At 55.2% G+C, this 15,906-nt stretch overlaps 4 protein-coding genes across 4 annotated transcripts; 2 read left to right on the top strand and 2 right to left on the bottom strand.

Moving 5' to 3' along the window:
• Window positions 1-1,463: 1,463 nt before the first annotated feature.
• On the bottom strand, window positions 1,464-4,081 carry DLD2 (D-lactate ferricytochrome c oxidoreductase; the record flags this gene model as incomplete). Its single annotated transcript, XM_053199203.2, has 3 exons — window positions 1,464-1,496; window positions 1,838-3,458; window positions 4,059-4,081. 3 exons carry the CDS (start codon window positions 4,079-4,081, stop codon window positions 1,464-1,466), a joined length of 1,677 nt encoding a protein of 558 aa, XP_053043352.2.
• A 2,118-nt stretch (window positions 4,082-6,199) lies between these two features.
• On the top strand, window positions 6,200-8,954 carry ain1 (alpha-actinin; the record flags this gene model as incomplete). Its single annotated transcript, XM_053199204.1, has 4 exons — window positions 6,200-6,753; window positions 6,899-6,965; window positions 7,043-8,022; window positions 8,075-8,954. The coding sequence occupies 4 exons, from the start codon at window positions 6,200-6,202 to the stop codon at window positions 8,952-8,954; spliced, it is 2,481 nt and encodes an 826-aa protein (XP_053043353.1).
• Window positions 8,955-10,144: 1,190 nt separating this feature from the next.
• N0V96_007749 (uncharacterized protein) lies at window positions 10,145-12,505 on the bottom strand (the record flags this gene model as incomplete). Its single annotated transcript, XM_053199205.2, has 3 exons — window positions 10,145-10,333; window positions 10,385-12,119; window positions 12,171-12,505. 3 exons carry the CDS (start codon window positions 12,503-12,505, stop codon window positions 10,145-10,147), a joined length of 2,259 nt encoding a protein of 752 aa, XP_053043354.2.
• Window positions 12,506-13,892: 1,387 nt separating this feature from the next.
• ATG15 (putative lipase atg15) lies at window positions 13,893-15,764 on the top strand (the record flags this gene model as incomplete). The annotated part of the gene is made up of 1 exon (XM_065758122.1): window positions 13,893-15,764. One exon carries the CDS (start codon window positions 13,893-13,895, stop codon window positions 15,762-15,764), a length of 1,872 nt encoding a protein of 623 aa, XP_065613264.1.
• Window positions 15,765-15,906: the final 142 nt, after the last annotated feature.

The raw sequence follows: 15,906 nt of genomic DNA, 5'->3' as shown, positions 1-15,906 counted from the left end.
CCGATATACAATTGGGAGTCACTTACCAAGCAAATTGAGGACTCAAGCGAACCACCACCCCAGAGACCCCAGAGACCCAGAGACCCAGAGACGGAACCCTCTGACGATCAACCACCGCGACCACCGGACCGGGAGTCGGTGACGACGCCATGTCATTGGAGGGTTGCACCTCGACACCTACCTTTCCAGGATCGGTGGGCTGGGACGTACCTCAGCCAATCGATTCGTTTTCTTGATGATTTCACGAACCTGGTACCGCATATCACCCCATTCGTTTCGTTTTCTTTTCTACCTTGTTCTTGGTGGATTTTCCCAGCCTAATGGTTATTACTGGGCGCTGCACGTCTGGCAGTCTAGCAGTCTAGCAGTCTAGCAGTCTAGCAGTCTAGCAGTCTAGCAGTCTAAGGACCTGGAACCCACCCCATGATAGATGACTTGGAACCGTGAGATCGAGTCACCGGTATCCAAGGCTGCGGGGGCTGACTTGGAAAAACCGGACCGGAGCTCGGAACCTGCGAGAATCCCAACCTATAAAGTGACGAGAACTGCTGGCCGAGGGAAAGGTCCTGGGTATTGCGGCTGAAAAGGCCCAGGGTAGGCTGTTCCTACAACTGACAGATCCTGATTACCCCTTCACACAATATCTGCTGGCTACCGGCTCCTCTTTCGTTCAAAACATCCGATCTGAGATGAGGTATCGGGTCCCTCTTGGCGAGATATTGAGAGGGATCGGAGCAGAGGGAGGCCTACCACGAGACACTGTACACACCGGACCCCCCTCCTCTCCAAAGGGAATTGGCATTGGCTCACATCGGCTACCTTTGATGTGAGAACTCCCGGTTTTCTTTTTGGTATTATAAAGTACAATGATGTGATGATATCCTAACTAGTTTAAACAGAGAAAAAATGCTGTCCTCTCTCCGCACCGCCCACTAGGTGAGACATTCCAGGACAGATCTCAAGATATGTCCGGATTGGGAAGCATGTCTTTCCCTACACAACGAATCTGGTTGGAGGGTTTTACAACTTGTCGTCACGTTTTTTTTTTACGACAACACAGAAAAAGAGCTCTCGCTTTGATTATTACAAAGCAAGAAAAACTCGGTTGCTCGTATGAATGAGACGGAGGGTGGAAGAGCAAAGACGAGGGAAAACGAGGTTGTGTGGGTGTAGATGAGTGGGATGATGTGGGCAGTGTGATTGCCTAGGTCAGTCACACACACACGCACACTCACTCACTCACACACACACACACACGGAAAAAAAAGTGACCAAAGCCTAGGTGTGTGCCTTTCCAACCCACTTTGCACACAAACCCGATCTTACGCGGGGGGGGACGGCGGACTTGAGTCCGGCTATCCTAGGCTATGTTCAAGATTTTACTGCCGCTGTTGCCTCCTCGCTGTCTCTTTCCTATAACTCCGTCCAGAGATGGGGGGGTATCGTAAATCTTGGCGCTTCCTTTAGATGTACTTGTAGGGGTTCATGATGCCGTTCTAATTGGTTCAACGTCAGCATTCCTTCCAGGCGCCAGGCAAACGGGAGAAACCCGGTGATATGGGGGATTCTGTTGCGTATATAGTATGAGATGGAGTAACCCTGTTCCCCGGGGGCCGGTCACGGTGTGGGGTGGGGGAGGTTGCATGGGGGACGTAAGAGAGAAAAGTGACGCAACGTTGTTGTCGGTGTGAGAGAGAAGCAGACAGGGGGGGAGAGGTAAGAGTGAGATTTTTGATGACTAGATGGGAAGAGGAAAGCAAGCGGGGGAAGAGAGAGAGAAGAAGGAGCAGGCAGCCGTAAGGCAACAGACAGGACAGAACCCAAGGGTAAGACTTACCGGGTCATAGAGATTCTTAATCTGCTTCATGAGGCCGACCATGGTCTCGTTGCGGCTGTAACCGATGAAGTTCTTCTTGGCCACGCCCAGGCCGTGCTCGGCGCTGATGCTGCCGTTGCGCGCCTGGATCCACTCGTAGACGAACGGCTCGAGGACCTTTTCGATGCGCTTGTCGTACCGCCGGACCGCGACGTTGAGGTGTAGGTTCGAGTCGCCCATGTGGCCGTACCCGACGACGCCGATGGCCGGGAACTCGTCCGTGTCGCCCACGAGCCCGGCCTCCTCCATCTTGGCTTTCGTGTCCTCGACGAGCAGGTAGAGGTCCTTGAGGGGGATCGACACGTCGTACTTGTAGGTGCCGCCCCAGTGGCCCAGGCACTCTGGGATGCCCTCGCGCCAGCCCCAGAGCGCCTTGCTCTGCGTCTCGTCCTGCGCGAGCACGCCGTCCGAGACGATGTCGTTGGACATTACGTGCTCCAGGAACCCCTCGAGCTTCTCGTAGTCGTGGTCGCCGTTGGAGCCGGACGTTTCGACGAGGCAGTAGAACGGGTGGGTGTCACCCTCGAGGGGCCGCTTGTTCCCGCGCACGGCGTGGACGAGGTCCTGGCTGCGGCCGTCCATGAGCTCAAAGGCCGAGAGAATCTCGCCGAGCTGTCCCTTTGCGGCTTTGAAGGCCTGCTGGGCCTTTTCGTACGACTCGAGGCCGAAGAAGGCGACGTTGACGGCCTTGGAGCGTTGCGGGCAGATGATGCTGACTTTTGTGATGATGCCAATGGTGCCCTCGCCGCCGATGAACAGCTGCTTGAGGTCGTAGCCCGTGTTGTTCTTGCGCAGCGTGCACAGATCGTCGACGACGGTGCCGTCCGGCAGCACGGCCTCGAGCCCGAGGACGTTGCCGTGCAGGCTGCCGTAGCGGAGCAGGCGTAGCCCTCCGGCGTTGGTGGCGACGTTGCCGCCGACGTGGCAGGAGCCCTTGGCTCCCAAGTCGAGGGGGAAGATGTAGCCCCTCTCGGCGAGGTAGGAGTCGGCGGTCTCGAGGATGACGCCGGCGTCGACGACGAGGGTACCGCTGACGTCGTCAAAGGAGCGGATCTTGTTCATGCGGCTCATGTTGATGACGATCTCGTCAAAGACGGGCACGGAGCCGCCGACGAGACCCGTGTTGCCGCCCTGGGGCACGACGGCGAGCTTCTGCTCGTTGCAGTAGGCCAGGATCTTGCTCACCTCCTCCGTGGAGGCGGGCTTGACGACGAGGCGCGACTCGCCGCGGTACTTGCGCAGCCAGTCCTCGTTGAAGGCGGCCAGGTCGTCGCCGTCGACCACGCCGGAGGGGCCGAGGAGGTCCTTGAAGTAGGCGACGTGGGCGTCCGTCACCGCGGCGAAGCGGGTGTCGCGCTTGATGTCCGGGTAGGCGGCCGAGGTGAGCTTGATTTCCTTGAGACCGCCGCCGTCGGACAGCCTCACGGCCGTCGTCGCGATGCAACGGGTGGTGGCAACGGCGCCGGCCGGGGCCGAGGATTGCCGCAAAAACGCGCCGCCCACCGGCGGGCAGGAGGGATTGCCTCCGTGCCGCTGTCCGGAGCAGCGGCTGGATTCTTGATCTAGAGGCCATTGTGTGACTCTGTGTGGGTGGGGAGTTTTGGACGCAAGGAAAGGAGAGGAGGACAAGAGACCAGCCGTGCTAGGATGTGTGAGACTTTGGTCTTTCTTGAATTTTTTTTTTTTTTTTCGTCAGAAGTTCCGGCGAACTGATGATTTCCAGGTTAGAAAAAAATCCGAGCAGCGACAATTGGATGATAAAACCCCGATTTCGGCTTTAAATCAACTTAAACCCCTGTGGAAATTCCTCTGAAAGGCCAGTGGCTTCGGCGGAATTAGCAACCCAATTGCGTGACGAGTGCTGCTGAGCCGCCTGTAGCTGCAGCACCTTCCCGTCTCTCCACGGGGAAGCAGGCCCGATACTGTCATTCGGCAAGATTGATTTTTCACCGTCGGCAAACTTTGCATTCCTGCCGAACGTGCTGGTCACCACTTTACCCTCATAACTTACTTACCTTATTTTTCTCGCTCGAATTGCCAGAAAACGACTGCTTTTATGAGAGAATCGGTATCAGAAGCCTCGCAAATGAGAACGTCATGTTAAATGAATAAGAAGTAGACCTTCCCGATCATAAACGTTTGAGACCAAATGTATTCTCATCTCATCTCATCTCACACTCACTGAGACTGTCCGTGCTTAGTCATCACAGCAGCTGCGATACCCACCTCACCCCATGGATGCGTGGATACTTAGTCCATGCCATCTCAATGACGCCGACAACATTGAGGATGTCTGCAAACAGACTGTCATCAATCCCCACGGCCGATTGACACTTATGCTCATCAGCAACAAAACGTAGTCAACTCATCGAGATCGTGTCGGTGCGATACACAAACTGAGCTGCCATCTGGCAACGTCTCCATAGCAACTGTCGAGACACAGTAGCACCAGGTAACAAGGACAATCCTCGCAAGATGACGCTGGCCAGCATTTGCTCTTGCACGTCGAGTTCCGAGAGTACGGGTTGCATGTCTCACACTCACATAATGACGGCGTACTTCGAAGCAGTTTTTCCTAATCCTGAGTCTTTGTCTGGAATACTAGACAACCTGAAGGCCGGGTATCTGAGAGAACACATTGTCGTTCCTTGGAAACCCGCTCATTCAGTAGGAATTGCTTTACGCTAGGTCATGAAGGCATGTCCTCTGGTCTTAGTTCCCAGCCAGTTTGCAAATTCCTCCCAAGCTTGGGACAAAACCTGGCCTCATCATTCTTCATCTCGAGCTGTTGTCTCGGCTAGGGCCGGGAAGGTGTCGCAATGTGAGCCATGGCCGGGACGCACACCAAAAGGGACCACTTGATCAGATTTGGGAACTCTCCTGTCTTGCATCTGGTCTGCGAGGGGTCAAGGTCCACGAGACATTGGGCAGGCAGGCAGGGCGGCTAAACTTCAATCGAAATTCAGTCCCTTTTAGTACCAGGCAGCGTGGTAGTGAAACTGAAATACTTGAAGAGATCTGGGCTTGCACCGTCCTGGCTCATCTCCGTCCAATGTTCTTGACGCGATCCTCGTTAGAGTTACCGGGCTCTCATTCATGCACTCCTCTCAACGCTCATCCACTCACAAGTGACCGTGAGCCTGCGACGGCCTTGGCTCGGGGTAGGTATGGTTTGACGGGTGATGTGCACTGAGTGACACGCGCGGCGGGGTTGGGCAAACTTGTCAGAGGAATTCAGTTTGCAACGGTCTTCCGTCCCTCCCATTCGGGAGTGGCTGAGGGCAAGAATGTTCCAAAGAACCCCAGAAGGGCAGACGACCTGAACAGGCGGTAGGCCCGGGATGGTTAGTTGAGGATCCAGGCGAATAGCATAAGATACGACCACAGAGCCTCCCCTTTTCTCTTGCAAACTGACTTATCCGCGACGATGGAGGGAACAGGACATTGCTCGCATGCCCTATTTGGGTATTCACGGCCACAATGGCATCCTTGGGGATCCCTGCCGATCAGCTCCAAGCATGATTGCATGCATGAGTGGCTTCGACAGTGAGTGGGACGAGGGTTGGGTGTGCGGGGACCCCTTTGCGGCCGGGGGCGATAACTTTCGAAGCCAATGGTCCCCACGGTGCTTGCGAGCCCTGGAGGATAGACAGACTCGACTGACGACTCGTCGAAGGGTTCATTTATTTAGCGGCGGGATCAACGAAAGGGGAGCGATCCTGATCGTTGGGAAGTGGAGAGGGGACGGCGGGAGACAGGCTCCTGTTTCAGAGGCGATGGCGCGCCTGGGGGAGACCTCGCATCTCTCCTGAATGTCCTGGGGGTGTGTGTGAGTGTGTGAGTGGCCGCGCGACGTCTTTCGTCTGTACTTGTCTTGGGCCCTTTTTTGTTCAACCAAGGTACCTTGCTTGAGTTGAGGCGAGGGTTAAGAAAGAGGTGCTCTTTGTCTGATGGCGTGTATAGGTATGTGTGTGCGCGTGTGGTGTGTGGGTGGACGGGATGGTATTAAACAACGAAGGGCTCCCCCTATCTGGTTGAAATACGCAGTGCTTGTCCCTCTTCTTCAACTGTCCAGTCTGAAGCATCGTCGGTTGTTTTGTTTCTTCGATTCTAGGTATGAGTCCATGAGTCCATGTCCAGATTCGTTGTACCTGACTTGGACTTACAAACCAAAAGAGCAAGTCGATTTAAATTAACGACGATCTCGAATACCATTCTCGGCAGTTCAGTGGTTATCGATAAGCCAAACTTGCTATCGAATCCCGGCGCCTGCAGCGGACGAGCGCTGCCAACCGACTTAGCGAGCCACTAGAATTGTCCGAAATGACGTCCACCGCCGACCGCCCTCAGGGGGCGCGCCCACTATCGGGCGCCAGTCTGCCCGGCAACGTAGGGTGCAACGAGGAATTCCCCGACTTTTGTTTACACCACGACCACCACTCGGCCGGCAGCCAGGCGTCCACATCTTCACCCGCATCCACGACCCCTACCACCCCGACCACCGCCGACCGCCCGTTGTCGTCTGCCTTCTCGACCACGTCCGAAATAACATCATCCCCCGCCTCTTCTACCGCCTCCTCACGAGTCCGTACAGACAGCGGAGCCAGCACCAATACCACTTGCTCCCCCAGCCCGAGAAGCAGACGAGACAAGACCGAGCTACAGGCCGCCCGCCTCCAGAGATCGGGGAGCAGCAACCTCGCCCTCACACGCAAGAGCAGCGTAGCCAAGAAGAACCGATTTCGTTCCGCCACCGGCTCCTCGCCCGCATCCGCCCTCGCCGCCGTTGAGCCGCCGCATGATCAAGGCCTGACGAGGATGGCGTTTGCGGAACAGCAGAAATGGATCACGGTCCAGCAAAAGACCTTTACAAAATGGTACGACGGACCCCTTTAAACTCTTTGCGGGAGGGGGAGCGGAACATCGACAACCACTCCCACCCCCGCCCCCAACCTGGCAGTTTATCTGCTGGGTGCTACAACGATCATGAACTGACTTTTGCGTTTCTTTTAATAATAATAGGATGAACACCAAATTGGAGGCTCGCTCGCTCGAAGTAAAAGATCTCGTGACTGATTTGAGCGACGGTGTAAGTTGAACCCCTATTTTCCCCCATTGGTTTGCGGGGTTCGCTTGGCTAACAGATTTCTTCTTGCCCAACAACAGGTCCTCCTCATCCACTTGCTAGAATGTCTATCCAATGATACCCTCGGACGCTATGCCTCCAAGCCAAAACTCCGCGTACAACGATTCGAAAATGCAAACACGGCGCTCGATTTCATCAAGGGCCGCGGTATCCAAATGACCAACATTGGTGCCGAGGATGTCGTCGACGGAAACAGAAAGATCATTCTTGGCCTGATATGGACGCTGATTCTGCGCTTCACCATTAGCGACATCAACGAAGAGGGCATGACGGCCAAAGAGGGACTGTTGCTGTGGTGTCAAAGAAAGACGGCCTGCTACGACGAGGTGGACGTCCGCGACTTCAGCGGCAGCTGGAACGACGGACTCGCCTTTTGTGCCCTGTTGGATATCCACAGACCAGACCTGATCGACTACGACGCACTAGACAAGTCGGATCGCCGCGGCAACATGCAGATGGCCTTCGACATTGCGCACAAGGAGATTGGCATTCCTAAGTTATTGGATGTCGAGGATGTGTGCGACGTTGCCAAGCCTGATGAGAGGTCGCTGATGACATACATCGCCTACTGGTTCCACGCCTTTTCTCAAATGGAAAAGGTGGAAAATGCAGGACGCCGCGTAGAAAAGTTTGTAAATAACATGGCCGGTGCATGGGACATGCAGAGCGCGTACGAAAGGCGGATGAGGGAGCTTCTGAGGCAGATCAAGGAGCAGATTGAAAAGTGGCAGCAGGCCACATTCGAAGGCACATACGCCGACGCAAAGGCCCAGGCGAACGAGTTTGCGGCGTACAAGCGAGGGAAGAAGAGAGACTGGGTTGCTGAAAAGAGCGAGCTCGCCACTCTGTTGGGCAACATCAAGACGAAACTGGGCACATACAGACTGCGGCCGTATGACCCTCCACCAGAGTTGTCCCTCGAGACGATGGAGAAGGACTGGGCCGGCCTGTCACAAACGGAGATGAAGAGGGCGCAGTTGATCAACGAGACCATTAGAGAGTGAGTGCCCCTGTATGCGATCTCACTCATACCAGTACTAACCCTTGGGCAGCATCAAAAATGCATTACGCAAGTCGTTCGCCGACAAGGCCAACGACTTCGCTATGGCGTTGAACACGATGCAGCTGGCAATCTCAGGCTTGGACGGCGACGTCGAGGACCAACTCCACCATGTCCGCAAGCTCAGCGACAACCTGCCGCCGCTGGACAAGTACCTCGACACCATCGCCGCCGTGGACGCCAAGTGCCAGGAGGCCAATATCGAAGAGAACGACTTCACAATCTACACCTACGACGAGCTCGTCTACGAGCACAGCCTCGTCAAGTCGTCGGTGCAGAAGAAGCTCGCCTTCCTCGACAACCAAATGGTCGCCCGCAACATGACCAACCTCACGCCCATCCAGCTCGAGGAGTTTGAGTCCGTCTTCCGCCACTTTGACCGCGACGACACCAACTCGCTCCAGGAGCTCGAGTTCAGCGCCGCCCTCGCCTCCCTGGGCCTCGTCTTCTCCGAGGACGAGATGCACGACTACTTCATGGACACGTCGCACGGCCGCGACCACGTCACGTTTGAGCAGTTTATCCGCTTTATGGTCGACGTCACCGAGGACCAGAACACGGCCGAGCAGGTCTTCCAGTCCTTCCGCGAGGTCGCCGACGGGAAGCCCTACGTTACCGAGATGGACCTCCGCCACTCCCTCGTGCCGGACGAGGTCATTGACAAGCTCATTGAGATTATCCCGCCGCACAACGGGCCCGATACGTCCGAGGATAGGGGCATGCCGCAGTACGACTACATTGCATTCATGGACAAGCTCATCAGTGACGAGAAGCAGGGCGCCACGGGCGTGCCCAGCGGCGTCTTGCAGGAGCGCACGAACCGGGCTAGTATGCTGCCGCCCAAGGAGTCCAAGATGAATGGGAACCACTGAGGGGACGAGAGGGCAGTACATATAAAAAGAAGTAAAATTCAAGTAAACCAAGGAAAAGAGAATCACGGGTGGGAAAAGGGGGAAGATTTTGCAGGAAAGTAAAACAGTAAAAAAAAGAAAACAACCAACACACGAGCAAAAACCTCCACGGGCAATGGTCGGATCAATAAGAGGGGGTGGCGGTCAATAGGTGGCAGGCTTTTTTCTCTTCTCTCAAAAACACAACCCAACCAGGCAAATTTCCTTTTATTCCTCTTTTAAATATAACGGCACCCCATCAAGTAAGCAGGCAGGCAGGCAGGCAGGCAACGCCAGGCACAGCAGAGACAAATAAAAACAAATCTTCAACGACTATTCAGCATGGATGTTTTCGTTCTCATGCCCGTCTGTATATGATAAACCGCGCGGCCATGATGAGGTCTATCTTTATCTTGGCATGCTGACCTACCTTAGTATATATATAATGCGTGAAATCGCCGACGGTCTCCAACATGTTGTTAGAGCCGGCCATGACTTCGCGCTTAAGTTTTTTTTCTTCGCTCGCAGGCCAGGTCGAGGGCGTCGTTGCGCTTGGCAGGCAGGTTTGCTTGAATTCGTGACTCCCATCCGAGTAGCACCCACCATGCTTTCGTCGTAATGTGATGGGTGCCTTCGTACGTAACATCTCCGCCCTTGTGCTCTATTTTGAATTATTCATAGGCGGATAGAGGGGCAGTAGGGTCGGACAGATATAAGTTACTCATCACCCCTTCTGAAAGTGTGGTATCTATGTATTGACGACATCTAGTAGTTTGATGGGATACGCTCGTTTCACCCTCTCGCCAACTTCACTCTTGGAGGAACTTCGCGCAGACGGTCCCACGTGGAGAATATCTTTTCCATTGTGTAGTGTGTGTATATTTGTACCTCTTTGTGTGTATTCGGCCTTCTCTCGAACACCCTCCAAGTCCGGATGTTGCCATCCCTCTCCCTGCTTGGTACGGACCTCAAGTTCGGGAAGAGCCATCCTCGCCCAGAATGGCTTGCCAGACTTTTGTTTGCAGAAAACAGTAGTATAAAAAATCAAAACGCCATTGTCCAGTATGCTTATCCATATCCCACAGGAATCCTACAAATGAGTGCAGCAAGCTTTGTCTAGGCCGTATCTTATCTCTTCACGTTTCTTCTAAACCACCTCCCCCCTCGTTTCCTCACTTGGACCCCTCAAAGGCTCCCATGTCCTTGAGTGTAGTAGCCAGCCGTCGGTAGTCGCGCAGCAATTCGAGAACCTCGCCAATCTTGAGGTCGCCGGGGTTCTGCATCTCCATGAAGCGCTTGTTCGGCGGGGTGATCTTTGGTATCTGTTTGGGCGGCAACGCAGCTGCAATATCCGGGAATGCCTACGACGGTCAGTGTTACACGGTGTTCATGTTTGTGATTAGAGTACATACGCTTGCCAGGTCGCCGCCGTCAGCTACCTTGGTAGCCGGGCCATCCTTGGCCACGTCCTTGGGTGCTTCTTTCGCCACAATGGGCGTGGATGCGGTCCGGCTCAAACCTCTGATCATGCTCATACCAGAGAACCTGGAGAACGAATTGCCAAAGTTCCTCACTGAGTCAAGAGGGTTGGTTGCGTTTCCAGGAGAAGGTGTCGGCAGATCCTTCTCCCCTTCTTTGGCAAAGAGCACCTTCCTCGAGCTGTTGACGCTTCGCGAACTATCTGCGCTATGGTCTCGACTGACCTTGCGTCCACCAATGAGGTTTAGCACCTTGTCCTCGCGGACCGGGGGTCGGCGAGTAGATTCGGCCTCCTCTGTGCCATGAACCGAGCTGGCACCGCTGACAGACCCTTCCTCCTCGGGAGGTGGGGTGCTCATCAGCTTTCGAGCATCATCGAGCGTCTTAGGCACGACGAGCCCCTGGCCTGATTCGGTGGGAGTTCCCTGTGTCTCGCGCAACTTGCCGACCAGAAACTTGTAGCTATCGCCCAAACTCGTCGAGATGGTCTTTATATGCTGATCAGCTGTGTTGAGCACGGCGTCACTTGCGGCACCAATGGCCTGGGCAGGCGTGTTGACAAGCTCGCTCAGTCTTCTATTCCGAGCTTGAACCGCAGCACGCAGCCCGGCTGATGCGGAGGGCGACGCAGGCGGTCTCGCTGGCGTGGCATTGCCAGAATCGGTGTCCACCGACGGATCCGCCGTTACCGTCAGTCCAGGCGGGAACGCCGGAGGGAATGTCTCAGCCCGCGGAGTACCCGGCTGGCTCATACCTCTGGCAGGACCCTGGGGCAACTCATCGGCCCTCAGTGTAGACAGATCGACCGTCTCCAAGAAGCTGATGGCTGCTTCCAGGTTCGTCAAGCAGTATGCAGCCTCGCCCGTCAATTTCGGCTCCCATCTAAAGTGCTGAATAAAGTGCAGGTCGCTAATAACGTTGAGATGTTCAGGAGGAAGCGTGATGAGCGTGAAGATGAGCATAGGCATAATCTCATCTGCAGAAGCAGACGGGTGGAATTGCGCCAGAGTCTCGACAATATCTTTGTGTGCTGCTTTCAGGTGGTGCACCTTACCAAGCGGGTATCGCTTCTCATTCATGAGAATCAAGTCCCTTCTGGCCTGCTCAAGCGATTTCTTAATCTCTTCGACCTTTTCCGCAGCGGCTTCGGGCGTCTGAGATGCATCGTCGCCAAGATCGATTCCCAGGTCGGCCGGTCCAATGCCGACCAGCGCGAGTGCCGCGGTCTTTGATCGCAGCTTTGAATCCTGCGCTTCGTCCTGGGTACTCTTGTGGCGGTAGATCTTGTCGTAAATACCTTCGCACAGTCTGCGCTCCACTGCCTCCTCGATGATGCCACGCTTGGCTTCGATTGCTTTCCGCGCCTTCTTCTTGTTAGCGAGTTCTTCGGCGGTGATCATCTGCTGCTCTGGCTCCGGTTTGGGGAGATTTTTGGGTTTATCCTTGCTTCCGAGGGAAGCCGCCTTGGCTCGAAGCCTGCTAGCTGTGGAGACCTTGGATGACGCGGACGGCGCAGGCGACGCATCCCGATTATGCCGTGTAATCAGGCTAGAGATGTGTGTGTTGACGTGGGTGGATGCGGTTTCGTAGAAACTCTGGAATAATGCAGAAACATTGTCGATGGTCAAAGGCGCGGGGTGACTTTTCGAGCTGAGAGTCTCGACGAAGCTGTACGCGATCAGTACATGACGTGAAGCCGAATGGGATGGTGCGCCATACCTGTCAGTCAGACTGACTAGCTCAATTGGAAGCTCACCCAAGTCCACAGAGCCTCGGCCGTCGAATCCATCATCGTTGTCCGTTGACGGTCTTCCGGCAGTCTCGAAAGCATCAGGACCCTCGGACTCGTCTGCTGGCTTCTGCTGGACCCTGCTGGCGACGTTCGGCGCCGTTGTCGTCGTCGTCAACGGGTCGGCCGCAGTGCCATTCTGGAATGTTTGAGCTCGTTTCGGGACTCGGAGAGGATCGCTGTCTTCGCTCTGGCGAGTAAAGGAAGGCGCCCGTATCGTGTTTGGACGAGCCGCTGGGGATTTGGAGGGCCCGGTGGACGCCATGGTTTCGACGATGCTGGAAGCCATTTTCTTGGTCAGTCCGAGATGCTGAAGATGAAAAAGAAGGGATTATCAGGCGCTGACTTGGGGCTGACAAGCAAACGTACCTGATCTGATGTTGTCAAGGCGGCATTAAGTAGTGGAAGCGATCTTGAAACCCGATATCAGAGGAAAGAGATCCCTGGTTGTGGCACGCGGGACAGATTTATGCCATAAATGGAGTGGGAGAACAGGGATAATGGCTCGTAAGATGGCCCAAGATGGCAGTTATGTTTCTATTCGCATCTCTAACAAAATGATGTCAGTGCCGTAGATGGGTGCACGGGGTGCCTTGTGCCAGCGCAAAGCAAAGAAGAGGGCGAGGACGGGGCGAGAGCAATGAGGTTTTGAGGTTTGTCGGTCTTTGAGCAGCTTGGGAATAGGCCGTTTCCATGAAGGGAAGGTAAGGTAACGCAGGTAACCAACCGAGCATACCAGCTATGGTCGGTAAGGAAGACAAGTTGACAAGGTAGCTCCCGCCATGCCCCCGCTCAAGTTTTATTGGAAGCCCACAGGTGTCATCTGCAGACGGATCCGACCTTCAGTGCATGCATGTGCTGGGGGGCACGAGGAGGACTGACGGCGGATGTCTTAGCCTCAGGGCCTCATAGCAGCTGTGTGTAGCTAAGGTAGGTACAAATGCTCTGTACTCTGGTCTTTGGGGCTTGGTCTTGATTCCTGGATTCCAATCAGTGATGGGCCCATTCTGGTACCTTGCACAACGTACCTTATTCCGAAGCATAAATGGTGCCTTGGAATGTCATCAATGTTGGGCGTTTTATCCATGGCAGCAACCCGGACGGGTTGCGACGGGATCGTTGAGTAGCCGAAGGTCCGCTGAAGATGCCCCTCGATGGTCCCCCAAAGTGGTGTGGAACGGTGGATGCCAGGCACCAGGCAGCTTCGGATACAGAAGACATGCGCGCTATCTGAGGGGACATTGGTCACATGCTGGTGCGGGTATCCCTGATTGCGCCTTATCGGGGGACATGAGACTATGGGTACCCATCCAGGGCGACTGTTAGGCCGGCTGCAGTCCTAACAATACAAGGTCTTAACGCAGATCCGGAGGCGGAGACCTTTTGGCGCAGGAAGTGGGTTATCGGGCCTGATCTGTGCACCCTCCGCGAGTCGGAGGCAACGTAAACAGCGCCAGCGTCGTCCACCTGATGCTGTCATAACTTGGGGCACGTTGTCTGCGCATCTCAACGTCGGCATCATTGATCCTCCTGTACTCATCTACCTCCACGCGTCGCCTTCCGCGAGACCCAAATCCTCGAAACTTTCGCTCCCTACTCTTCGTCAAACATTATTCCTGAATGCGACTTTTTTCTTGCGTCTTGAGACAACCATGAGACTCAAAATAGGGCGTGGAGGCCAGTGTAGCTCTGCTGGCAGGGTTACGGCACAGCTGCTCTTATCGTTCCTCGCGGTATCACCGACTCTAGCTTCCGTTGGGGAAGTGCCAAACAACGACGAGGCCGTCCTTCAACCAGGACCGCTGCTTCCACCCAGCACCGCACAACCCAACTCGGGCGAACACGTCTTTACATTACGACACATTTTCCACCATGGAACATATCGGCATCCTCAGCTGCACCGACGCAAGGATGTCCGCCATTCCGACGGCGCCGATAACCTGGTCTGGCTGGCGGAGGAGGATGGCTATAAGAGGGAAAGGGTGATGCCTCTCAAGGCCCAGAGCACACCTCTCAAGATCGAGCGCATGGTCGATCGCCGGCCATCTGTCGTCGATCCCATGGTCACCGAAGCTCGTCAGCGCGGCTATGTCAACATCATGTCGCCATCCGACTGGACTACCGACGAGGTCCCTGGCCCCAACGTCACGGACAAGGCCACGGTCATCAGCCTTGCCATCATGGCTGCAAACGCATATATTGAAGAGGAGGGCAAGGCGGACTGGGAAGAGGTCGGCAGCGGCTACAACAGGAGCGCTGATTTCGGATGGGAAGGCGACGGACTCCGGGGGCATATCTGGGCAGACGAGACCAACTCGACTATTGTTATTGGCCTCAAGGGAACTTCTACGGCAATCTTTGACGGAGAGGGAACGACCACCAACGACAAGGTCAATGACAACCTCTTCTTCAGCTGCTGTTGTGCTCAGCAGGGGCAGTGGACCTGGCATCAAGTGTGCGACTGCGCCACATCTACCTACTCATGCAACAATACCTGCGTCGTGCAGGCGCTCAAAGATGAGCATCGATACTACACCGCGGCCAAGGAACTGTACTCAAACGTTACCGAGCTGTTCCCCGACTCCAACATCTGGCTGTCGGGCCATTCGCTCGGGGGCGCCGTCAGCTCCCTCCTGGGCCTGACGTACGGTATCCCCGTCGTGACCTTTGAGGCCGTGCCAGAGGCGCTTGCCGCTAGCAGGCTGGGGCTGCCTGTTCCTCCAGGATACGATCAGATGCTTCACCAGGCTCGCACAGATACAGGCGCCTTCCATTTCGGTCACACGGCAGACCCCATCTATATTGGCACCTGTAATGGCGCTACTGCGACGTGCTCCTTTGCTGGGTATGCCATGGAATCGGCCTGCCATTCTGGACTTGAGTGCGTTTACGACGTTGTGGCTGACAAGGGATGGAGAGTCGGCATTGGAACCCACAAGATCCGATCTGTTATCCACGATGTCATCATGAAGTACGACACGGTTCCAGAGTGCAAGTCTACACCCGAATGTCGCGACTGCGCCAACTGGAAGATGTATGAGAGCAACGGGACCGAATCGACCACTACGTCCAAGTCCTCGACAACATCGAAGACGCGTACTCGGACAGCCACCTGTCAGACGCCGGGCTGGTGGGGTTGCTTGGATGAGACCACGACGACGCCGGTTACCACTACTACTTCCACGTCGACCACGTCCACTTGTAAGACCCCTGGTTGGTTCGGATGTAAGGACGAGACGACCACGACTACGACCACTTCGTCTTCAACTACGCCTACAACAACGACGACTACGTGTAAGACACCTGGATGGTTTGGCTGCAAGGATAAGACTACGTCGACCACGAGCACGACTTTGTTCCCCGGCGCAACCCCGTCTCACACCATCACGGCCGCTCCCACGGCCACCCCAACGTCAGCGCCAACCAAGGCACCCCCTTCGGATCCTCGCTGCAACAAGAGGTACTGGTTCGGATGGTGCAAAGAATGGACCAAAGCGAGCGAGAGCTGGAGTGAGGAAATGTAATTTGCATAGGTCTAGATTTACCTGTACTTTTGGGTTGAAAGGGATGCGGGAGCATTACATGAATTAGCAGGCGGCGTTTGGTCATCGGAACGGAGTACACATAGGAGCCGGCAATGCCGGCCACAGATTAGCAATTACAATC

This window comes from Colletotrichum fioriniae, assembly GCF_027942845.1.
Source record: "Colletotrichum fioriniae strain IMI 355084 chromosome Unknown scaffold_9, whole genome shotgun sequence".
Taxonomy (NCBI): Eukaryota; Fungi; Ascomycota; class Sordariomycetes; order Glomerellales; family Glomerellaceae; genus Colletotrichum; species Colletotrichum fioriniae.
This window is presented reverse-complemented; position numbering and strand designations above follow the sequence as displayed.